At 42.7% G+C, this 26,616-nt stretch overlaps 1 protein-coding gene across 17 annotated transcripts in view; it reads left to right on the top strand.

The window, feature by feature from the left end:
- The window catches only part of PTPRT (protein tyrosine phosphatase receptor type T), a 1,085,477-nt gene that overhangs the window by 685,206 nt on the left and 373,655 nt on the right, over positions 1–26,616 (top strand). For all 17 annotated transcript variants that reach the window (XM_078057227.1, XM_078057222.1, XM_078057226.1 and 14 more), the window contains exons 8-9: positions 160–456; positions 21,587–21,696. In XM_078057227.1, coding sequence (XP_077913353.1) covers positions 160–456; positions 21,587–21,696 — 407 coding nt within the window. The remainder of the gene's footprint in view (positions 1–159; positions 457–21,586; positions 21,697–26,616) is intronic.

The raw sequence follows: 26,616 nt of genomic DNA, 5'->3' as shown, positions 1-26,616 counted from the left end.
AAAAATGTTAATTAAATTGTATTCTCTGTGGCAATAGTCATGATGGCTGTGGCTGAGCTAAGTTTGGAGGGCTGGTCACCCCTGTTTTAGCAGAACATCCCCCCCACCCGCTTCCGGACAGTCCTCAAAGCCCCCGTGTCTTGCGTGTGTGTCTTGCAGACCCCGTGCATGGCCCGCAGAACGTGGAGATTGTGGACATCCGCGCTCGGCAGCTGACCCTGCAGTGGGAACCGTTCGGCTACGCGGTGACCCGCTGCCACAGCTTCAACCTCACCGTGCAGTACCAGTACGTGTTCAACCAGCAGCAGTACGAGGCTGAAGAGGTCATTCAGACCTCTTCCCACTACACCCTGCGGGGCCTGCGCCCCTTCATGACCATCCGGCTGCGGCTGCTGCTGTCTAACCCCGAGGGCCGGATGGAGAGCGAGGAGCTGGTGGTGCAAACAGAGGAGGACGGTGAGTGGGGTGGGGGCGCGGGCGGTGCTTCCTCGGGGACAGGCGGCGCTGAACCTGTCCTGGGGCCACACCCATCAGTGATGCGGTTTTCTTTCTCCCTGCATCTTTAATTTCCTCCTCCGTAGCCGCCTCTTTGCCAGGGTCTTTAATGGAGGGCATTGCAGAACTCCAGGGGGCGCTGTGCCCGTAGACGCGGACACGCCCTCAGATTTGCCGCTTCCACACCCCCCATCCCTCTTCTCACTTTATAGCCCCTCCTGTGTCCAGTGTTTAACCACACCAGGACCTCCCAGACAGGCATTGTGTATTGTGTCGTTTAAGCACACTGACTCTGGGAATCAGACCACTCCGGATTTTGCAGGAGTTAAAATTAAAAAAAACAAAAAACAAAAAACGTAAATTAAGTAGCACAGGCATTGGACGCACCCAGAACCGAGTGCTCACCCGGATGTCTGACAGGCAGCTCAAAGTATCCAAAAATGAACCAGTCTCCCCTTCCATACTGATTGCTCGTTCTGTGTTCCTCATGTCAGTGAACTGCATCCAGTAGATCAAAATAAAGACCTGAAATGAGCCTGGGATCCTCCATTTCCTCTCCCCCTCTCCCACCCCACAGCCCCCCCCCCCCCCCCCCCGCCCACACAAGGTTCTGACGAGTGGGTTTCATGCAGTTTACCTCCCAGCATGGTTCTTACCTCGAGACTCCAGCACTCCAGAGCCACGTGTAGCTCCTAGAACACATCATGTTTCCCACCCTCTGTCCTTGCTCGTACTGTTTCTCCTACTGCTGTGGCCTCTCTCTCCATGTCTGTGAGACAAGCTCCATTCATCTTCAAGTCTTAGCTCACATGCTGCTTCCTCCAGGAAGCTTTCCCTGACTGCTCCAAGCCGCCATGGGTATTCCCTCCCAGGCTCCTGCTGCATTTTCCATGGAACTCTGCCAGAGTAGTTATCTCATTTATGGGAGGACAGAACTTGCTGGTTCTAGGATTTACCTAGAAAACACTTTTCAACGGGTGTATTTCAGTTTTCCTTTCAGCCATGCTGTGTCTGGCTTCGTGGGGGCATCTTTAGTTACTTCTTTGGAATCAGACTGTGAGGTAGAGATTTGCATGCAGGTGACGGATGAAGGAACTTTTCCCCGGGGGGTCTGGGAAGGGAGGTGGGGGCAGGACAAGGAAGGGCAGGAGGCCAAGGTGCAACTTCAGGCCATGTCCAGCAAAGGGGGCTGCGACCTGGTCTGCAGGAGAACTCTGCAGGTCAGGTCGTGCATCAGTCTTGCCCCCGATCAGGGAAGGGAGCTGCCTGCATGGTTAGGGCTGGGATGCAGAGGGAGGATTGGGGGAGGAAATTCTCAGGAAGTGTTGGCTGTCTGTGCATGCAGACAAAAGGTGGAGGGGCACAACAATGGTATAAAGGGATGGGAAGGAATGGGCAGAGCACTGTCATTGTCAGCCTTGTGAGGCCCCTATCTCCACTTGACCCAGGTGGGCCTTAGAACCTCAAGGCAGAGCCTCTTCCGTGGCCATCCCACCTAGCACTCTTGTTTCACTTAAGCAAGTTCACGGACCTGGAGTGATGGCCCCCGCTGGGGTCCAGACCCACATCCTCAGCTGCAAAGTCCCCTAAGGAGAAAGAGGAAAGTGTGCCACCCTCTGCTCATCCTGTCCCCCAATTCGCCTTTCCCCAAATCCCATCTTACAACTGGAACTTTTACACAACCCACCTACGTGGCAGACCCTTCATGACCACCCTTTAAATTCATCGTCACAATGACTGCAGGACATCGTCCCTGCAGACTCTGCTTCTCTAGATAGTAACTGCAGTGGAGACCCAGCCTCTGTCACCTTGCCCCCCCACCTTCCTGCCTTGCAGTGAACCTCTGTCCTCTGGGCACAGTTGTCCCCTGGATCAGCCTCATCAGGCGACCCAAGTGCCTTGCTCCCTGTGAAGCCTTTCTCATCCGACCTCCAACAGAGGGGTGGGCATCCAATCTGGGCTTCACCTGCAGCCGGCCCTTTCCCTGGATGGCTCTGCCGTTTTCAGAGATGCACAACGCCTTCTCCAGCAGGTACAAGGATGCGCTGCTATAGAAGGTGAGCTCTGGAGCCGCACACCTGGGACAAGCTGCTTACCTGCTCCGTGCCTCGGTTTCCTTGCCTCTCAAATGCAGATACAAATAGTGGCCACCTGATAGGTTGTTACGCTCACTGAAAGGAGTGGTGTATAAAGAATTTGGAATGCGGGCACCTGGCTGGCTCCTTTGGTAGAGCAGGAGACTCTTGATCTCGGGGTTGTAACTTCGAGCCCCACGTTAGGCATAGAAATTACTTAAAAATAAAATCTTAAAAAAAAAAAAGAAATTGGAATGATGTCCAGCAAACTATAGGTTTTCAATGAATGTGGCTGCTACATTTGGATTAAATCACAGAAGAAAAAATGTCTTGACAAAGGATCCTATAGCACAAGCAATGCAGAAACCAACAGCCTGCCCTAGGACACCTCTCCAGAGTTCTAGACATGCACTCCAACGGGTTGGAGAAAATATGACCTAGACTCTCAAGGTGTGGTGATGTGGTCAGTGCCTGATCTGAGATGCAGAGGCAGGGCAGGAAGGCTGGTTCAGTGGTAGGGGGTTATTAGACAGAGGGGAGCTGCCGCTGTTGAAACTCAGCATGAAAACTCAGGAGTCCACATGAATGCTAGGGTTTGGTCCAGGAGCAGCTCTGAGTGTTTCCTCCAGGATGCTCTGTGTACCTCGGGTTGCTTTTTGAGGATTACCTACATGTGCAACAGCAAATCCCAAGTCCCGTCTTTAAGCCATGCCCCAACCTCTCCCTTTCTCCTTCCTGTCACCGGGGGAGAGGAGGAAATCACAAAGCCTTTATCAAAATAACTCCAGAGCAGCAGCGCTTTGAAATTAAACTTTAATTAAACACCATTAATAAAACATCAATTCCTACTCTGCAGAGACGTGTGGACGTTATCATATTAAAAACACCAACCTCCAAGACAGCGGTCCTCAGTCTCCCAGCTATGCCGAGGCCCCACCCCAGGCCCCGCTGTGCTGAGGGAAGACTGCCCAGGAGCACAGACCCCTCTCTGTGTTGGGATCAGGTTCCATTCCTCCCAAGGAGGGAAGAGGCACCATTTCTGTTTGCGGGGAACTCATTCACTGCAAGGACAGGCTGAGGATGGATCATGGCTCCAGTGGATGAACTGAAACCCCCCTCAGGGAACCATGGAGCAGCCTCTCGGGTTGAGCTGCTTGGATTCATGCTGCTTTTATCTCTGCTCCAAAATTGTCTTCTGGGAAATTTGTAGAATTGGTAATTTCAGTGTCCCAGTGCCTTGGAGGGCTTACAGAGTAATCCACCGCTGGCGAAAAAAGCTCATGGCCACTGAGCCCCATTGCTTCAGTTGGGAAGCAGCTAGGAGACCAAGTGAGTTCTTTATTTTTCCTTTTTTTCACAGATGACTCAGACAAAACTGTGGCTTACTTATTTAGTGCTTCCTTCTCTGCCTTTCCCCAGACCACAGTCACGATTATGAAATGGAACCGTATGAGACCTCGAGCCATAAAACAATGTTGATGATGGTCTCACTTTGGCTACCACTTTGGTTTACCGAGTGCCAACCCCATGCTAGGCACTACTAGGTGCATTAGATATAATGACTCCTACCCAAGATTTTCTTGTGAAATGTTTCCAAGCTGTAGAAAAAGTGAGAGTAGTGCAAAGAAGACATGTGAACCCTTAGCCTAGATTCACCGTTGGTGAACACCGTGGTCCATTTTCTTACTCATATATACGTATGGTATGTCTGAAATGGAGATATCACATATAAAAATACATGTAATATTTTTAAGTCTTTCAAAGTAAATTGCAGAAATCCCAACATCTGATCTCTCAACTCTTTGAGGGCGTACGTTACCTAAGGGTAAGGACGTTCTCCTACACAGCCATGATACTATAGAACATCTAAGAAACTTAGTATTACTTGAAAAATAAGTAGACAATCCATGTTCACATTTCCAATTATGTTAAGCATGATTGTTATGTGACAAAACCAGAAAACGACATTTTTGGCAAAAATGCCACATTGGTTGGTGATGTGTGTTTTTCACTGTGGCGTATCTAGAGTTACATAATGTCAGAGAGCCCCTGACAGACTGCCTTTGGTCACTTAGATTTAAGTCCCTCTGCTGTAAATACGGTCCTTTTCCCTTTGGAGATCAGCTTCACTGTACAGTGGTGCTTTGAGGCCTGGTGAGTGCCTGATTCCCCCACGGGCTTCTCACCCAGTGGTTTTAGCTTCCTTGATAATCCTCACCTGATTTGGTTACTACACTGGTATTTATAAAAGGGTGAATTTTATTTTATTATTTTTTAAAGATTTTAATTATTTTTTGAGAGAGAGACAGACAGACAGAGATAGTGACAGAGAGCAAGAGTGGGGAGGAGAGGGAGAAGCAGGCTCCCCGCTGAGCAAGGAGCCCAATGCAGGGCTCGATCCCAGGACCCTGAGATCATGACCTGAGCCGAAGGCAGACACTTCACCTACTGAGCCACCCAGACACCTAAAAGGGTGAATTTTAAATCTATCCTTCCCTCTACATGTACTAATTAGCATTCTTCTTTATAGAAGGGTTTTCTCTCCCCAGCCCCTTCCCCATTTTTAGTATTCCTGTTGACTCATAGATCATTTGTTTTTGACTCCTTGTATTAAAATCCAGTACTATTTATAATTCTCTTCAGTGCTCGCATTGTCTCATCTGTGGCTAGTGGGTTGGCTCCTAGGTTCTTTTGACATGTTATCATTAGTCTTCCTTCCTTCTGCCATAACAAAATATTCTAGACGACCCTTGTAATATCTCTGACCCAGACCTGAAGTCAACCACTTATCTAAGGATTCCTGGTTGCTTTCAGTGGAGAGTGGGATTTTGGCATTAAGATAATACATCTTAGCTTGATCCAGTGGGGTGTTACCACCTCTAGACTCTTCAAGTAGGTAGAATGGAGGGATGTAACTTATCTGTTTTAAATCATAAGGTTGTACTGATTCAAATCACCTCTTACTCTCATTCTATACATAGATCTCCTTCCTCCCACTGTGAGAACCCTGGTTCTCACCATCCACACGTTTCTTCATTTGCTCCATCCCACAATGCATATAAAATAGTTTCAGAATTACAATACCAATCCCCCCAAAAAACAGGAAAGCTAGTATGTTAGGTTAAAGATTTTCTTTTTAGTTTCTCTCTCCGGAAGCAGCCAAAATACCATGTTCCAAGGCTTAGTCTTTTATCTATGCGGTTTTATTATTGACTTGATGCCCAGTTAGGTTCGTTTGTTTCAGTTTTAAGGTCTGCCTTCCCCCTCCCCATCCTTTTGATTTAATTTTATTGTTTTTAAAATCAAAACAGTTGCATGGTTCAAAAGTCAAAACTACATTAAAAAAAGTACGCTCAGAGGTAGTACCACCATCTCTGTCTCTCATACTGTTCCTGTCCACGCCCAGAAGGTCACCATTTTTACTCATTTCAGATACTATTCTTCCTATAGTTCATTTTACAAAAAAGGTAAAAATCGTTTCTCTTTTTCTTATTTTTATATAAAAGACAGCACAAAAGATATACTGCGCATCACATGTCTTTGTTCACATAATATACTCTGGAAATCACTCCATATCGGTGTGTACGGATTTGTATCATTCTTTCTGATAGCTGCATGAGGCTCAGTTATGTGGATGGGCCATGGTTTATTCACACAGGGTGCTGTGGACCCTGAGGTTGGGCCCATTACTTGCTATGACAAATAATCCTGTACCAAATAGCCTCATGCTGACGTGGTTTGGTATTTGTGCAGTTGCATTTTCCCAGTAAATTCCTACAAGTGGGATTGCTGGGGTCAAAAGAGAAACAAACATGCAGTTTTGTTAGATGTCGACACTCATTTTACATTTTCCTTTTTTTGTTGTTGTTTTTTTAAAGATTTTATTTATTTGAGAGAGAGCAAGAGCACAAGCAGAGAGGAGAGGGAGAAGCAGGCTCCCCACTGAGCAGGGAGCCCGATGTCGGGCTTGATCCCAGGACCCTGGGATAATGACCTGAGCCGAAGGCCGATGCTTAACCGACTGAGCCACCCAGTCGCTCTCATTTTACATTTTCACTAGCAATGTAGATTCCTTCATCTTAACACCAAATATGAGAAAGCAAACAGTATTATTTTTCCTATTTTACAATAAGGAATTTTAGGCTCCCATATAATTTATAGTAAGTTTATAAAATATAATTGATTATAATTAATAATATGTGCAGAATATAGTAATACAATTGATATGTAATATGATTAGTGATGTATAATACATATGTTACTTAATTTAATATGGTAAATGGACTTGCATTGTAGGGAAGACTGACGTGTCTCGGGAGTGCGTGCCTGTATTTTGTGTGCATTTCTAGAAGTCTCAGTATCTGATTCCTCAGCTGATAGGAAGCTAGAAGGAGGCTGCATGTTGCTAGGGACAGGTGTGTGTATAGTAACAAGACACAGCACACGAAATCTAGAAAAGAGGGAAGTGAGAAGAAAAGTATAAAAGGCAGTAAATAACAAGGCAACAGTCCACAGTCATTTGGTGGAAGGGTAAAAAGCTATACATACAGCTTAGCAGGTCCTGAAAGCATCGTTTTACTAGAGCCCAGTACATTTTTGAGGTTTACAAAGATGACCTTGAGATATTATAAAAGGTAAGGAGAACTGCAGTTGTGGTTTTTGAATGCTTGTGTTGACCGAGGCATGGTGCTGATGTCCTTCATTCTTGCAGTGAGTCACCAAATCCTGCAATGTTGGTGCTTTTATATGGTTTTGGGGAAGAGAACTCTGAGGCTCAGAGCGTTCAAGGAACCTGCCCCAGGCTTCCAAGCAACAAGTGGCAGAGCCAGTTAATAGATCCCGAAATCTTGTCCATGATTTCTTTCCCCTGACCATCTGTTAGATAATCCGATAACCTACCAAACCTCCCCAACACTGTCTGTACTTTGTTTTCTATGGCATTCATCATCATCTGAAATACTGTGTGTGCGTGTGTGTGTACATATGTACACACACACACACACACACACGCTTATTATCTGCCAAGCACATAGTAGGTGCTCGTTAACTGTTCGGTGAGTGAATGACTATCTGATATCAAAGTCCATGCCTCTTCCCCGTATCTCAGGGCCCTGTTTATATGCACTGCAGGGGAGGATAGGTGTAATGTATGCTCTCTATACTCAGAACCAACTCATTCTGGCTTGCTGGAGCTGCTCATTAGCCTCTCTTCCCACCTCTTAGTTATGTGATACCATATTCATTGCTCAAAATTGTCATATTGGCAACTTTACACTGTGGATACTGGCAAACATGTTGGTGTTTTGTTTTTCCTGGGAAGTTCGTTGTGAAACATTTACTAATACACCCCTGCAAAGTTCCATTAAAAAGATATATTTGTGGGGCTCCTGGGTGGCTCAGTCAGTTAAGCATCTGACTCCTGATTTCGGCTCAGGTCATGATCTCAGGGTTGTGGGATCAAGACCCTGCTTAAGATTCTCTATTCCCTCCCCCTACCCCTGCCAAACGCCTTGCATGCCCTCTCTCTCTCCAAAAAAAAAAAAAAAAAAAAAAAGTATTTGACATCTTAAAATGTAAAAATTTATCCAGAAAAAAAAATCTTTCCTTCAGCAAGACTGGGAAATCTGTCTTGTCTCCATCAGACACACTTACAGATTCTGGTAACCTTCAAACCATTTTCAAATTATTTTGATTTTTTCTTAAGTTAGTTCTGAGTCTGTTTATAATGAACCAACCAGCCAACAAATATAGCCCCTGGAATGGAGAGGCCAAAAAAAAAAAAAGACCTAGACAAGAGAAACAGGATGGGAACTTCTGTTGACTCTGTGGGGCTCTGTGCTTTCAACATGAGCTGACTGACTTTCCTGTACTGCCCACAGGGTTCACCACTACCAGCCCCACTTCCCAGATATGAAAATGGGAAGAAGAAAGGAAAACAGGAAAGGAGAAACCTTCCCTTGATTACACTCTGTCCCCCTTTATGTTGAAATGAAAATTTCCCTTAAATTACCACCTGACTTTTAGGCACAAGAAAACATCTGGTTTAATTACAGTGAATTTACATGAACCTACTGACAAGAAGCACAGTTAAAATTAGCAATTTTAGTGCGCCTTTTTTTTTTTTTAAGGGAATGAAATTATAAAGTAATTAACCTTTGTTGTAGAACTCTGTCAGAAGGATGGAAAGTTCTGTGCTGTTAGATACAAGAAGAAATGAAATTGTGGGAAGGGAATATGTGGACTCATTAAAGAATTATAAAGAAAAAGAAATACTAAAGTAACACAGAATTAGAAGATAAGATGAAAGCGGAATCTTTCTGGGTCTTTTCACAATGGGGAGGGGTAGGGGGGAAGGACCCAGTTCAATCAAAACAAAGTAAGTCTGCTTCGTTGGAAGGACATCTCGACCTTTGGAGCAGTAGTGTGGTGTGGCCAAAAGAGCCTTGGTCCCTGGCTGAGATAACCTGGCTTTGCTACTCAGAGGTGGTGACACTGTTTTACAGCCTTTCTGGACCCACATCCACTAGTATATGGAAAAAAGGGCCGATTCAGAAAACACTCTAGAGTCAGACGAATGCAGGCTCCATTCAGGTTCCATTCACTACGTTGTTATGCAGCCTTAGTTACTCGCATACTTGGCACTGCAGTGTCTCCGTCTGTGAAATGGGGTGATAATACCACCAACCCCTTTAGAGTGTTCTACATGAAAGTCTGTATGGAAAGCCCTCAACTTACTCTCTGCCAAGAGGACACACTCAGTGGTGTGTGGCCAATATCAGACATGGAATGAAGATTTTAATCAAAGGAGTGTAACTAGAAAGAAACCAAAGCAAGGATCTTTGCAAAATTTCTGTTAGTCATGGGCAAGGGGCCATTTTAGAATAACCTATAATACCTCTGTAACCTCCACCTCAACTATCTCACTCCGACTGTAGGAATGAATGTGTGTGCCAGGGTTCCAATAAAATTTTATTTATAAAACAAGCAGCTGGTTGCATTTGGCTATAGCCGTGGTTTGCTGACCCTTGATCCACACTGATTCCCCCTAATTATATCCTCTTAATATCTTGGCTTTACAATCCAACGATATACTAATGGTTTCCCCAATTGGTATCTCCAGGCTGGACCTCTCCCCTGCCCTCCAGAGTCATTTATCCAACTGCCTGTTCAGCCTGTCCAGCTGTGTTGCTAATCGGTCTCTGGAATTAAACACGTCCAGAGCTGACCTCCTGATCATCCCTCAACTATCACCAAACTCATTCCTCCCACAGTCTTCTCCATCTCCATTAATGCCAACTGCCTTTTTATTAGTGGCTTGAGTCAAAAACCTTGATTGCTCACTTTTATCACACCCAAGGCCCTGAATACCTTTCAACGTGGATTGTCTGTGGTTGGCACCCCTTTGCTTTGGGCGAAGCAGCAGCCCTGCCCACTTCCCACATCCCGTCCATCAGCACGTTCTCTTGGCTTATCCTTCAGTCAATAGCATGACCTCAACCATTGCTTACAGCCTCTACTCCTCGCTCTTTGGTCTAAGCCACTGTGATGTCCCACCTGGATTATTGCGGTACTCTCTTAAATGCTCAGTCAGCTTCATCTCTGGCCCCTACACTCTTTTCTCAGCACAGCAGGCAGGATGATCTTGTTAAACCATGAGGCAAATCATATCATCACCCCTCTGCTCAGAACCTTCCAACGGTTTCTCACGTCACTGAGATGAAAAAACCCTAGTCCTTACAGTGGCTCTCAGGGCCCCACGTGGCCACAGCTACTTCTGGCTGCCTCTCTGGTCTCATCTCCTTCTGCCTCTGCCTTACTACACAGATCCAGTTGTTCTGCTCAGCTATACCAGCTGTGTTCATCCCTCAGCATCTTTGTGCAGGCCATTTCTGCTGGCTAGAATGATCCTCCCCCAAATAAACAGGGCTGATTCCTACACCTGTTTCAAGTCAATATCACTTTTCAAGGGGGATCTTCCTTGACCTTTCTATGAACAACTGGAAGCCTCAGGCACCACACTCTGTCCCTCTTCTCTGCTTCATGTCTCTCATTAGCATTTATCGTTGGACGTACTATGTATTTCACTATACATTTTAGTATCTGTCTTTCTCACTAGAATGCACATGGAGGAGACCACTTTTTTTCTGTTTTGTTTACTGCATATTTTCAAGCACCCAGAACAGTGCCAGGCAGAGAATAGGCATGCAGTAAATAAGTTATTGAATGAATGAATCTCAAGTCCTCAGATTTTATCTAAAAATAGATTTTAGAATTATTTACCTTAGAAATGAGAAGATGCTTATAGAAAGCTATTTAATATACTCAGTAAGCTATGGGAAGGATGGCTTTTATGATGAGCAGTATAACACCATTCAGAAAGAATAGAGGCAAGAACACCAAGGAAAATAGGAATAATCCTGATTCTGCAGAAAAGCAAATTGGTGTATCTCCAGGCTACATTAGAGCAGTTCTTCGAGAATGTGATGGGACCAGGGGGAGGAGAAAACACAGAGTAACACTACCTTTGTTCCAGGCACTTTGCTCAGCATTTCACATGTACTGATAGATTGAATCACCACAACACTTATGAAGTAGGGACTATTTTTATCCCCCACTTTAAAGGAAACTGAGGCACAAAGAGATTAAGCAACTTGCTCCAGGTTATACAGCAAGAGATGGCAAGAACAGGACACACACCCAGGCAGTCTGGCTCAGCCTATGATCTTAGTCACCATGCAGTGCTGCCTTTTGGGTCCATAGGACAAAAGTGTGAGTTTCCATTCAAGGTGGTGATCTGATTCTTAAACTACCTTCCCAGTGAAATAAGAGAAGAACACCTCTAAACCTGCCCTGGGAACTAGAAGAGTTCCACCCCCAGGCCAGAAGGAAGGAATGCAACACAGTGTTGAAGAAGGGGAACCTACATGGGAAAAAGATGACTGAGCTGTAACTTCATTGAAAGAAACTCCTTCCTCACCCTAGGGGCCCAAGAGGAAAGGCTTCCAAGGCCAACTGCATTAATACCCTCAGACTCTGACTGACCACGGCTGAAGGCAAGGGTGAGCTTATAGCTTGGCGTGGACGGAGTGAGGGTTTGGAGAGCAGGAGATGACATCTTATATGTCAGTCCATAGTGCAGAGAGTGAGAGCTCTCTCTCTCTCTAAGCCTGCGTATGGTAAATAAGGAAAAGAAAGGGATTGAATGAAAGGCTAGCTTTGGGAAGAGATTCTCCAGTTAAAGATGGGGGCAGTGTTCCTGGTGACTTAAGGCTGCCTTAAAATATCAAAACAGTTCTCTCTCTGACAAGAAGCTTCCTGCCGCCTGGTTATTTTCCTTCTCAAACCTTCCCCATCCCACCCTTAAGCACATAGACCTCTTTTCTGGCCAAGTAATAGATGGGTATATCTAAATTCTTCCCTTTCCCTGTGGGTTAGAAATATTTGAAACAGGGACTCCTATAATCACTAGCAGACACATCTCAACCCACCAGACTAAACCATCTCGTTCTACCTTTTGTAAGGCTGCATAAGGAAAGATTATTGGGCAGATGAAAACATGCTTTCATTCTTATTAAAGGGGACTAACCTGATAATGCAAAGCAAATGTCCCCTGAGCATTATATCAAGAAGCAAGATTTAAAAACAGAGTAAAACACTAGTCCACATTCTCACCAGAATATATAAATAAGTGCTGGGGTAGAATGTGTACATGGAATGGAAGTCAATAATGTAAAGAGGTTAGTTCTCCCAGACTGATCTTCGTAAAAGAGTTTAGCACTATTTACTGTATTATGATTTTTATTTAATAATAAACCCTATAGTGCTAAGGGATGTATGTTTAGGAAATAAAAATTATAATGAGAAGCAAGATTCATTATTATTATGAAGTTAAGGTTACCTTTTGAGGGCATAAAATTGATTATTCATAAGTTAATGAGATGTATATTTGTTTTATACACTTGTGTAGTGCTTATTTCACAAAAGGATAAAATGAGGATACTAAATACCCTTTTATACCTATAAATTTTACCATTTATGGGATATGGAAAAATTATTGGCAAAATATAAACTTCAGAACTTCACTCAGCACACACACAAAAAAGACTTACATAATTTCACAGCAAATGGAGAAATAGAATCAGTAGTTTAATAAACTTTTCCAAGAAAGAAAACACCAGTTCCGAATGGTCTTACAAGTACAATCATACACTCAAGGCAGTGGTATCTCCAATTTTACACAGACACCTTCAAAGAGCAAAAAAAGAAGTAATACTTGACTTTTCATTTTATGACATTAGTGTAATTTTGATACCAAAACCAGACAAGCTTATTATAATAAAAAGAAAAATTAAATGCACATACCCCAAACAGAGTATTAGCAGACAATCCATTGCTGTATACAACTAGGAAAATATTGGCTTATTTTAGAAAATCAATATTGTTTCAACATTAGTAGATCCATTAATGTAATTCACTACATTAACTAAGAGAGGGACAAAAATGAATCATTACTATACTAGACACAGAAATGCATCAGTTAAAGCTCAGCATGATTTAAAAAGAAAATATCCTTGTATACCAGGAATAAAAAAGACCTTCTTATCCTGATAAAGGGAAAATAAGAAACCTACAAACATCATAGTCAATGATAAAATAATAAAATCATTTCCTTTAACATTGGAAAGCACACAGATACTTATCATTATCTCCACTAAATATCATATTGGTGGCTGTGGTTGAAGACAGGAAAATAGAGTTAAAAGATTGGAAAAGAACAAAACTATTATCAACTGCAATGCTATGACTATTTACATAGATAACCCAAAGAAATTTGTACACAAATTATTAGAATGAAGAAGAGAATGTAACATGCTTGACAAAAGTTGGCATTTAAAAGCCAATTGCATTTCTAATCACCCAATAAGTATGTGGTATGTTTTTAAAGATACTACTTACAATAGCAATAAATATAGGGTATTTAGGAATGAACCTAATGTAAGATTTCAAGATGTAGAGTATATATAAGTGTGGTATAAAGAACTGAAAGAGATTTAAAAAGACCTAAATGAGAGAGATGCCATGTTTATGGGTGGGAAAACTCAATATTATCAAGACATGGTATGGAAAGACATAAATTATTCAAATTTGATCTATAATTCATGCAATTCCAGTACAGAAACAAGACATTTTTCAAATATGTACAAGGTCATCCTAAAATGTATATGCCAGAGAAAAGGCAAGAATATCTAAGAGAGGGGTGCCTGGGTGGCTCAGTCGGTTAAGTGTCTGCCTTCAGCTCAGGTCATAATCTCGGGGTCCTGGGATCCAGCCCCGTGTCCAGCACCCTGCTCAGCAGGGAGCCTGCTTCTCCCTCTGCCTGCTGTTCCCCCTGCTTGTGCTCAGTCTCTCTCTCTCTTTCTCTCTGACAAATAAATAAATAAAATCTTAAAAAGAAAAAGAATAGCGAAGAGAGTTCTGAACACGAAGTACAAAGTTACAGGCCTTGCTCCACCAGATATCAAGACTCACAAATCTTTCTTTCTTAGGAAGATGTGGTATTGATAGCGGGATAGTCTAATAGAACAAGTGAACAAAACAGAACCTAGAAATAGACCCATACGTATGAGGAAATGTGATGGAAGGCAAAGGTAGCATGGAGATCAGTTGAGTAAATAAATTTTTCTTTTTCGTTAAGTGGTGGTAGAATAGGGAGAAGAATTGAAATTGGATCCCTGCCTCACACTGTATGTGAAAACAATTACAAATGAGTTGAAGACATTTTACAAACATCATAACTTTGAAATTATTTGAAGATAATTTAAGAAAATATTCCTATGACCTAAGAGAAAGTATTTCTTAAATAAGATTCTTTTGTTAGAGTTTATTTTTGCTTGGGTTTATCTGACCTGGGGATAATGATTCAAATGCAAGTAGTTGATTTAGAAAGTGGTCCTGGACACCCTGGTAATGAAGAGTGGAACAGAAGGGAAGGAAGCTAATATTGGTGTGTTATCAAGAAAATTACCTTGTGAATAACTGGGTTTTAGAATCATGCCACTCCAAGTGTGATCCAGGGACAAGCAGTGACTTATGAACTCTTCCTGGTCCATGACAAGATAATTATAGAAATAGAGATTAAGTATTTTAAAAGGAGGAGGTTGCATTTTTCTATGTTTTTAAATTTCACTTTTACTTTTTATTTATTTTTTAATTAACATATAATGTATTATTTGTTTCAGGGATACAGGTCTGTGATTCATCAGTCTTACACAATTCACAGCACTCACCATAGCACATACCCTCCCCAATGTCCATCACCCAGCCACCCCATCCCTCCCACCCCTCTCCACTCCAGCAACCCTCAGTTTGTTTCCTGAGATTAAGAGTCTCTTATGTTTTGTCTCCCTCTCTGGTTTCATCTTGTTTCATTTTCCCTCCCTTCCCCTATGATCCTCTGTCTTGTTTCTCAAATTCCTCATATCAGTGAGATCATATGATACTTGTCTTTCTCTGATTGACTTATTTCGCTTAGCATAATACCCTCTAGTTCCATCCACATCATTGCAAATGGCAAGATTTCTTTTTTTGATGGCTGCATAGTATTCCATTGTATACATATACCACATCTTCTTTATCCATTCATCTGTTGATGGAATCTAGGCTCTTTCCATAGTTTGGCTATTATGGACATTGCTGCTATAAACATTGGGGTGCGTGTGCCCCTTCAGATCACTACATTAGTATCTTTGGGGTAAATACCCAGTAGTGCAATTGCTGGATCATAGGGTAGCTCTATTTTCAACTTTTTGAGGAACCTCCATACTGTTTTCCAGAGTGGCTGCACCAGCTTGCATTCCCACCAACAGTGTAGGAGGGTTCCCCTTTCTCCGCATCCCCGCCAACATCTGTCGTGTCCTGACTTGTTAATTTTAGCCATTCTGACTGGTGTGAGGTGATATCTCATTGAGGTTTTGATTTGGGTTTCCCTGATGCCGAGTGATGTTGAGCACTTTTTCATGTATCTGTTGGCCACTTGGATGTCTTCTTTGCAGAAATGTCTGTTCATGTCTTCTGCCCATTTCTTGATTGGATTATTTGTTCTTTGGGTGTTGAGTTTGATAAGTTCTTTATAGATTTTGGATATGAGCCCTTTATCTGATATGTCATTTGCAAATATCTTCTCCCATTCTGTCGGTTGTCTTTTGGTTTTGTTGACTGTTTCCTTTGCTGTGCAAAGGCTTTTTATCTTGATGAAGTCCCAATAGTTCATTTTTGCCCTTGCTTCCCTTGCCTTTGGTGATGTTTCTAGGAAGAAGTCTCATTTACTTTTTAATTTTACTTTTCCTATTTTTTGGTTTTGTATTTTATGATAATAATGGTCCACAATGGGTTGGAAACAACCACCACTATAATGGCAATAATAATCACTTTTATTGGAGGTAGTTTGAAAAGTATAAATAGAATATGTCACAGAGTTAACCCAACCAAGCGGTGAGGAGACTAGGATATTCATCCAATAACTTCCTGTCTTTCATTGCTTGAAGGATGTTTTAGGGGCATTAACTCTCTGAGACTCCTTGCTTGCCCTGTGCAGAGACCGTGTTTGCTTTCACAGCCTTCAGGTAGAGTAGCAAGTGTTTTGCAGTAAGCACTAGTGTATGGGCAGGGCACCGACAGCATCTGCTACTAAGTCTGTAGGTTTTTTTCCAGCTTTATTGAGGTGTACTTGATAAATAAAATTGTATATATTTAAGAAGTACAACAGCATGACTTAACATACATATACATTGTGAAATGATTACTACAGTCAAATTACTAAGTCTTTCTCTTTCCTTCTCTAGAAAAGATCTGATAAATTTGACTACATTAAAATTAATAACTAATCTTTATCCAAAGGTAGCATAAAGAGGAAGGGAAAACACACAAACTGAGAGAAGATTTTTATAGCCCACATAGCCAATAAAAGGATCAGTAACAAGAATATAGAAAGAACCTCTACAAATCAATAAGAAAAGGACAGTAATGTTCAACAAACATTAAAGATACTCAGCCTCTTTAGTAAATAGCTAAAAGCAAATAAAACCTCAATGAAGTGTTAGTTCATGCTTACTAGTTGGTCTAGAATTTTAAAATCTGATAATACTAAGTGTTTGTAAGGATTTATAGAGGTAGGAGCTTTCAGAATATTGCTGGAGGGAGTATAAATTGTTACCGCCACTTTGGAAAACAATTTGACTTTACTCAGTAAAGCTGAAGACGTTTATGGCCCTTAGTCTACCTGTCCTATTCCCAGGTACACGTGAGTGAAATCTTATAAATATTGAACTGAATGTCCAAAAATATTCATAGGAGCTGTGTTCTAAAATAGCTGTTCTGAGAAGTAGCCCTATCATCCATCTATAGTACATCTCGCCATCTCGTAAATGACAAAATAAGAGTATATTCATAAAATGAATGAAATAAAATTACATGCATTAACATGGATGAATCTCAAACAATGTTGAGTGACAAATGCAAATCATATAATACAAATATTCAGTTTCATGTATATATAAAGAAAACCAGAAGAAACGAAATGATGTCTTGGGATACATGTATATATTTATAACTCCAAATAAAAATAAAGAGAATGATTAACATAAAATTCAGGTTAGTTACAAGATTGAGTGTTTTTTGTTTTTTTTGTTTTTGGAAGGGGGAGAGAGAAGTCAGCAGTATGGGACACACAGGGTACTTCAGTGAAACAGTGATGTTTTATTTCTTAGAGGGGATAGTGGGTACATGTGTGTTCACTTCATAATTATTTTATAAACTATACATTTATTACTTGTACTTTGGCTTATGATAGATTTCTCAAGAGAAGCTTTTAAATAGAGTCAAAAGTCGTATGAACAAAAGCAATAAAGTCCTAGGAAATGCAATTTGTAAGAAATTTTAATAACATATTTTTAAGGGAGAGACATACAATAGGAACATCAATAAGTGAAGATTTATACAGCATTACTGGTGGGAGGGCCCATTATAAAAAGGCATCATTTGTCCCTCAGAGAAGTGAAGAATACAATGTTCTGGTGGAACATTTTTGAAGTTTTGTAAAATTTTTCCAAACCTCTTCTGGAAAAACAAATGGGGAGTGAGAGCCCAGGAAACTTTGCAAAAGAAGAATAATAAAAGAAAGGAACTTTTTCTGTCAGCTATTCAAACATGTTATATGAGCACAGCAGAGAGATACTGTCAGAATCAGAGGCTGGGGCTCAGTGAAATAGAACAGGGAACCACACAACACATGTCAGCGTATAAAATAATCAAACATGCTAGGAAAATGACATTTTAAATCACTGGGGAAAGTTCTGACCAGTCAATTAATTGTCCTAAGAAAACTGTAAAGAACTGTAGTTAGATTTCTACTTTGTGCAATGTATAAAATACATTCCAGATAGATTAAGGAGTTAGGTTTAAAAGCAAAGTGGGGATAAATCAAGTAGGAGAACATACAGATGACTATTCTTCTGATCTGGGGTGAGAAAGAGAATTTGCTCCAAACTGGAATCAGGAGAACACGGCGCATGAGTGCTAGCAGCTTGATATTCACACTCACAGCCTCCCCTGGATAGACCCTTGTGAAAACCGGCATCTGCATTTCTCCATTCAGCTCACTTTGCCCCTCTTAAAGCTTCTTGAAATTCCTGACTATTAGTAGATGGTTTCACCCTCGCTTCTCAAGAAGATGGAGCCCCAAGGACACCTCAACTCTCCTCTCCAAAGCAGCTGTACATTTTCTTCTCTTCTCTCACAAGAGGGAAGGTGCTTTCTCTCCACCCACCGCGATTCCTGCCTTTTTAGGACAGGACCACTCCAGTCATTTCCTGTCTTTCACTCTTCTACCTCTTACTTCAGTTTTGGATTTTTCCTGGTTGCCTGTAATTCCGCCATAACCTCTCCTGCCTTTGGGGGGTGGGGTGTGGGGGGGCGCTGCTGTGGTTCATAGTCCATCCCTGCTCTTCCTGCATTCCTGCCCCTCACGGCCCAAATAGCTGACTTGAGTAGGCACAGTCCCTCACCTTTGGCTCTCTCCTGCATCCTCAGCAGGAGAGCTGAGAGGCCAGCTTTCCCCCTCAATTACTCTCATGTAGGTCACAGGTAACCTTGAAGACAGTACATTCAGTGGGCAAATTGAAGCTCACAGTTTCCATGACTATCCAGCCACATCCGTCACTGCGAACCAGTCCCTTCTAGATCCCTCTTTGACTGCTTCCATGACAGCCCCCATTCCTGGTCCAGAGGTTCCTCTCTGAACATGGTTTCTTAGTTTCTCAGTTTCTTTGTTTCCTTTTGATTGTTAAGATGTAGTTCCTCTTGGCTTAGTCCTGGACCTGCTTTTTTGGTTTCCCTCTAAGCCGTCACCCAATCTTGTCTATCCAACTGCTACTCAATGTTGCCATTTGGGTGTTCTACACACACCTCAAACGAAGCATCACAAAACCCACCAGCTTCCTTTCCAAGACTAGCCCTCCTGTAAGGATCCCTTTCTATGAACAGCACTCTGACCCACTCCAGGTGTCTAAAACAGACGAGCTGGGGTCTTCCTTGAACATCGCTTCCCTGTTTCACCCTTATCCATCACCACCAAATCACATTCACTTAGCAGTTGCAAATCTCCTACACCATCTGCTTCTCTTCTATACCACCATCACCCCATTGATTTATTACCATCCTTTCTTCCCAGGATGGCCTTGCTTCTTCCACTGTTGTCCTCACAAAGCAACCCACCACATTCCAACACCTACCCTCTGTACTTTTGCCCTAGGAACTTTTACTAATCCATAGACTTTTATCTTCCACTTAGTATCCTGAGTTGCCAGACTAGATTTTCTCTGCTTGTTATAATTCTCCTGATACTTTGTGTGCTTACCTCAAAGTCCTGATATTTGTGGCAAGGATGAATAGATAAGGGAAAGCAATTAGAGATCTGACAACTTAGAAGCTTGTAGATACCTAAAAGATTCAAGAAGCAAGTGAAAAACTGATAAAAAATATTGGTAACCTATGCAAAAAGAAAAGCGTATGTCTTTAAAAACAGATAATTACAAACTCATAAGACAACAATGGACAAAAATGAAGAGCCATAGAGGAAAATGAGAACAGGGTATAAAGAGCATGTTCATAAAAGAATCAATGCAAATGGCCAATTAAACTGAAAAAAAAATCTGCACTCTCCAGTTTTCTAAAAAGGATACACACACATACACTTAATTTTTTAAATAGGCAGTGTTGGCAAGGATTGGGAATAGTCATGTTCTTCTTTTGGGGAACACAGAATTGTACAAACTCTGTGGAAGGCAATCTGACAATACGTGTCAAAAGTCTTAAAAATAAAATAGTTCATCTACTTTGCCCCAATAAATTAATTTCCAAGAATTTATCTTTGGGAGATCAGCAGAGTTTCATGAAAATACTTATTTATAAAAATTCTCATTGCAGTGTTACTTATCATAAAAAATTCAAGCCAATTTTAATGCCCAATAATAATGGTGACTATAATGGGGCATTAAAATGCATGGCCCCAAAGAACATTTAAGGATTTTTAAAAATCTGTGTTTCGTTCAGTGATAAAAGAAGGTCACAACACAATATGTGTTTAATTTTTAAAAATATGTATATGCATAGGCATAAAAATACTGGAAAAATATCTCCAGTTACGGGGATTATGAGTGATTTTGTTCTTTTTTTTTCACCCTTTCTGTATATTCTTAATATTCAACAAATTCTGTGTATCATGTCCATAATGAGAAAAACTAAATATATTTTAATTTAACAATAGGGAACTGATTGCAACATATGGCCAAGGCTATATTGAGAGAGGCATAGCGTGATGATTAAGAGTATATGCTTTGAAGCTCACAGACAGGTGTTCAGTTCCCTCTTTACAACTTAAGAGCTGCATGACCTTGAGCAAGTTATTTAATTCTCTTAGCCTCAGTTCCCTTATCAGCAGAAAGGAGATAATACCTACTGGGCAAAGCTGTTTTGTGGCTTAAATGAAATAATGTATGTAAAATTCTGATCAAAGAGTAAGTGCTTAGTAAAAGTACCTGCTTTTATAATGCCAAAATATAAATAGATCCAGTAATGATTTACATGAATTCATGATTCCCTAGGGGGTTATAGCTGGAAGTTTGGAGAATCATTTATTTTATGGTTCAGCATCTTCCAGACTGTCATAATGATGCTGGAATCCAGCAGGAGGACGTTGCCAAGAAAACTGACCTGGTTACAAAAGCAGCCTAGGAGAGGTTTTGCTCATTAGGGCAAAATGCTGGCATGGGTCATTTATTCACCTACTCTACCAACCAGCAAATGGTTATTAAGCATCTACCATGTGCCAGGCATTAGAGACTCAGCAGCGAGACAAACTAGCTGCCTTCTTGGAATGAGACAGACTTCTTGTAACTGGATTGAGGTTTCAAGACACATAGATCCTGTTGGATTCAGGAATTAGAAAACTAAGGAATATTGGAGACAACTTGACAGGGTCAGGAAAATGGCAGTGAAGCTCACTTTTGCATTCCTTAGTTACCAATCCTAAGGCAAGAGTCTGATTCTAGAATCCCACCCACTGGGAGTGCCGTGGTCTACTCATGTCCTCCCTGTGCTGGTCAGTTTAATTCCAGATCAGACTTGCTCAGTCTGCAAGATAAAAAGCCATTGACTATCCAGGAGAGGAGTTTGCAAACTATGGCCCATGGGTCAACACCAGCCAAGTGCCTTTTTTTTTTTTAAATAAAATTTTATTGGAATGCAGCCACATCCATTTGTTTATGGATTGTCTGGCTGTTTTTGTGCTACAAGCACAAAGCACAGAGCAATTGCAACAGGTACTGTATGGCCCACAGAGCCTAAAGTATTCATTATCTGACTCTTTATATGAAAGCTTGGCCAACTGCTGTTCTAGGTCAATGGGGCTGGGGAAATGGGATGGAAGGTGACATCAGGTTCCTAACTTTTCCCTTCTGTAGTTCCAGGAGCTGTTCCCCTAGAATCCATCCAAGGAGGGCCCTTTGAGGAGAAGATCTACATCCAGTGGAAACCTCCCAATGAGACTAATGGAGTCATCACACTCTATGAGGTAAGAAGACCCTTTTGCTGTACCACTTGGCTTGGCTTTATTTAGTTTACTTCAGCATGAAGTTGGTGAGTTCCTACTGTGTGCAGAGCTCCATTGAGGGCATGAAGGTGAGTGAGAGACACAACTTACAGAGGTTTCTGACAATGTAGTGGGAAGGAAACACAAGGGCATACAGCTGAACTGCTTGATAGCCCCAGTGACAAAGAAAACTGGACATACCACACATTGAAGTGTTTACTGATCTCTTGAGAAAGGAGTCAGCACTCAGGGAGGCAGACTGTCCCAGCAGAGCCAAGAAAACCCCCACTTGGCAAACAGTAGTGACAGTTCACTTTGTCTGGAAAACCACAGTGCTCACATGATGTTCATCCTACACCTGTCGGTTTCTGGCCTTCCGGAATAATCCTAGTGTCATTCTCTACCCTGGGGCTGCATGATTCTTGAGCCTTAATATCGCTCTGCAGCTACAGCATGCTTTATTGCTCCTTGGGTGATGGTGTCCGAAAGCCCCCTCCCAGCATTAGCAGGGCCTTATCATGTCAGAGGTGGAGCAGAACCTCCTCCAGCAGGAAGGTACCCATCAAGCCAACATGACGTGGCTTCCTGAAAACTTTCAAACCTAGAACAAAGTGTGTAGAAGTCCATTGCAAAACAAACACAAACAATAAAATTTCAATAAGGCGGATGGAGCTGAATTCTAGTACTGAGATGCGGTCAAGGTTGACTCTCCTCCCACCCCGCATATTCGGAGACCCCCGGAGACTGTGGCATGGGCTGCAGTGGAGAGCTCAGCAGTGCAGAGGTGCAGAGGGAAGAGTGGAAGCCAGAGCTGCAGGGATGGAGCCCAGCATGCTGGCCGTGCCTCCATGGTCTCACATGACTTCCGACAGTTCTTTCTCTCTCCAGGCCTGCTTCCTCCCCTGCAAAATGGGAGTGGTGATGGCTGCTTTAGGAGGGTTCCTCTAGAGGGTCCGAGGTGGGAAAGGTTCCAGGCATCCCCAGGCTGAAATGTACTGCAGACACCGAGGGCTCACGCAGGAAGGTACTGAGAGGTATTGAGGTGTACTGAGAGTGAGCTGGGGAAGAATATCCCCACGTAAGGGAGGACAGTTAAAGAGTATTGGTGAGGGAGAAATATTTAGGTGAATTTGATGGACACAAGAGCTCTCTAGAGAGACCTGGAAGGACCTCAGAGCTCTCCGAGAAAGGAGAACACCATCCATCATGTCCAGGTACTGAAGAAAATGCCTTAGCTCACCACATCTAGCATTCCTCAAAAGAAGAGCTGTCTAATGCTCCATCTTGGGACACGTGGTTGGGGAAGCTTCCTTCCTGGGGAACCCACTAGAGGAGGGAGGGACCATATTGACCGTGTCCAGAACATGTTCAGTAGTACGTCACTGGGGAAGAGAGGGACTGGATCCTTAACTGAAACAAAGCCCCATCATTTCAAAGCTACTTGTCATTCTTTGTGAAGCAGATGCTGCAGTCACACACACACACACACACACACACACACACACACCCTCTGAAATAGACATCTACTGTGTGTGGCAACCTGCTCTTTGTAAAGCAGAGGGAAGGGACCCAGAACTTAGGGAGTTAAGTTGCTTGGTACTATTACATAAATGGCTCTCTATGCCAGATGTTCACGATTTTTGGAATTCACAGGCCAGTAACATTTCAAAAGGTTTGGAGGACCAACATACAGTTCTTTACCATTTTTTATTAACATCATTTCATAAAAGACATCATTTCAAAAATACAGAAAGGACATAATTTAAGAATAAAAGGCAGTCCTTCAAATTGAATAAATTTAGCTTTATGAATAACTCATGAGTCTCCTTATTTTCTCTCTTTTTGCCTTGAATTGAGGACAAGTTTGTCCTGAAAAGGCCCTAGTCCTTGTGCCTAGCTGCACTTGGAAACCACTGGGCTGGGTCATGTGGCAGGTGGAGTCCTAGCCCTGCACAGACCGACTTTTGCCTTGGGAGCAGTATACTTCTTCCTCTAATGGGATGTACACTGGGCTGGGTTGGGAAACCCACTCATGCCGTTCTATGAGGAGAAGAGAGGAATAGATGGAGAGAGAGCAAGGGAGCAAGCCCAGCTGTGAGGGGCATGCCCTGTTTGAGCAGTAGCTCCTTGCAGTTGAGGGCTCATTGTATGGCACACTCTTTGGAGCTCTGGGCACCAAGGTGGGCACAGATTGGGGGAGTGTTCCCTTCTTTTCACTGGTGTGTGAGCCCCGAACCTTGTACGTTTTCAAAGACCAGTCATAGGGGATGCTGGCATTTCTGGGATGGACTGTCCTGGACAGAGCTCTGGCAAGACATCTTCAGATAGATTTTTGGCTGCTCTCTGGGCTGTGATTACAGAGAGCCAGAGATGGAAGGCTGTAGCTGTGTGACTTGTTTGTGAGCTCTGGGGGGTCACCTTCTGGGAGTATGCTAAGCTTCTTGGATGTTGCTGTGAAGGGAGCCAGGGAAGTTGTGGGCTGAGGTCATTGTATTTTGAGCATAAATGTGGCTGTGACCATGTGCTTCACAAGCTAGTGGGGCCTCAGAAGGTAAGAAGGCTGGCTTTTGAAGTCCAACAGCCTAGTTCTCAACCCTAGCTCTGCCACTTGTTTGCTGTGTAACTGTGGGCACATCAAGTAGCCTCCCATTTATATTGATTTATAAACATCTATTTCTGTTTAATGCTGTATTTGGCATTTAGAAATAGCATCAGTAAATGTTAGCTCTCACAGTACATAAAGATAAGGAAATTGAAACTCAGGTCAAGTATGGAGACCAAGCTCATAGAGCTGAGGTGGCAAATATGTGGGTCCTGAATTCAAGTGTGGTTGCCTTGCCCCTTACTCGGTGTGGTCCATGGACCGGCAGCATTGGCATTCCTGGGAACTGATTAGAAACACGGCATCTCAGGCCCCACCAGACCTCCTAAATCAGAGTCTCCATGTTAGCAAGATTCCTGGGTGGTTCACATGGGCATGAAACTTGGATAAGCAGTGCTCTAGACCACACCACTCTTTAGAAAATTTCAGCAACTGATAAGAGACTATCCTCCTGAGCAGAGACACGGGGAGTCCCTTCCACGCTGGGCTCAACCCATTCCTGCTCCAGATCATAAGCAGGAGCCTTGCTTTTAAAGACATTTATAACAGAGTATGTGTTTATGAGGCAATTTCCAAATTTAATTAGATGAAACCAATTTGATTTTTAAAATCAGGTTCTGGTTGTAATTTCTAGAGAGGAACCCATAAATTACAAATCACCCTCTTCTGGTCTCAAATAGTATATTTTGTGACAAAGAAAAACAGGATAACACAAATAGAAGAGAAATCTAGGATTCTCTGTACCTTCCTATATATAATCTTGGACTTGGCAAAGTCAAAAGCCAAGAAAAGGGGCAGTGGATGTAGTAAAGGAGGGTTATGACTATGTGAATATTGTACATATTATTCAGTGCAGTAAGTTCAAGTAAATTTAAAAAATTAAATTTCCTTCCGCATGAGTCTAAGTCACAATGTCTGGGTCTATCCTTGGATAGTTCTTCCAAATCTGAGTGGCTTTGATGATGTCTCATTCTGTCTCTGGGCTTAGTCCCCTCTTTGTAATATGAAGGTGCCAGATTATTCCAGGCTTCAACTGGGTAAGAATCAAGAGAAAAATAAATCCATGTCAAACCCATAAAATTAAAGGTTTATACCTCATTTTGGAGTTGCTCTGCTATTGAAACTTTGCCTGTGGCCAGAGTCTTTGAACACAAAGCAGTGATGACACTTGAAGAAAAACAGCTAATGCAAAGGCCCTGGGGTAGGAATGACTTTGGCATGTTTAACAAATAGGAGGAAGGTCAGAGTGACTAAAGCTTCATAGCATGGATGATGATGATGAGACCGTAGGGGAAGTGTGTGGGCAGGGTCAGGTTGTGCAGGGATTCTAGAGTTTGTGCTTTATCCTTAGAGAAATAGAAAGCCCTAGGAGAATTTTAAGTAGAGGAATGAAAGAATCAGATTTATATTTTTTAAAAGATCACCCAGCTTTTATGTGGCTAATGGGCTGTGGATACACAGGCGTCTTGGAGACATCTGGAAAATGTGCCAGAGGCAAGGACATTTCCATTACCTATGATACTGCAATGAGGGCTCAGCTCTTTACTGGAAGATCTTGTACCCAGGTGGAAGATGCAAAAGCTTTGTCACATCTGCCTCTTTCCTGCTGCTAAACTGGTCTTTGATGCCTTTCTTTCAGTCAGGAGTTCTTATTTAGATGCACTCCCTGGAGCCATGGACCATGAGACCCTGGACCTCCCTTCCCTAAGGAACAGGAGTCTAGCCCTGTCCCTAATGCCCTTCTGAGGCTGTGAAACGGTCTAATTCTCCAGCAGTTATGACCTCTCTCCCTGCCCACCGAAGTGGGAGCTCACAGTGCTCATCGGAGCCCACCGAAGCCAGCCTCACCTTCACTGTGACAGGAGGCATTAGGGTGAATTAGACTCTGGCCTACAGATCCTTGGGGATTTGTACTTTAGTGGGACATACAGAGTGCGCCTCTGTGATCGGTTTCCTAACAGAGTGACACATAGTGCCCAGGGTTGGGTAATGTCAGAGGCCTCATCTCCACAAACCAACACATCAACATCAGACATGCAGAATCTCAGGCCCCAGCCCAGACCCACTGAATCGGAGTCTGTGTTTTAACAAGATCTCCCGATGATGCATGTGCATATACAAGTGTGAGAAGCACTGGCCTAAGATATCTTACACGTTCACAGCTTGGACCCAGGAAGTTCTGCTTGATAAAAACACTGCAGGCCTTGAAGGAATAATCCTTCTGTGTGGCCACTGAATGAACGGAGTAATATCCTTGCTCACGTGGGACCCGAGGGCTGAGTAGCTTCACCAGGGATGTG

Source organism: Halichoerus grypus, chromosome 10, assembly GCF_964656455.1.
Source record: "Halichoerus grypus chromosome 10, mHalGry1.hap1.1, whole genome shotgun sequence".
Taxonomy (NCBI): Eukaryota; Metazoa; Chordata; class Mammalia; order Carnivora; family Phocidae; genus Halichoerus; species Halichoerus grypus.
The sequence above is the reverse complement of the archived record's forward strand: the minus strand, read 5'-3'. Positions and strand labels throughout refer to the sequence as shown.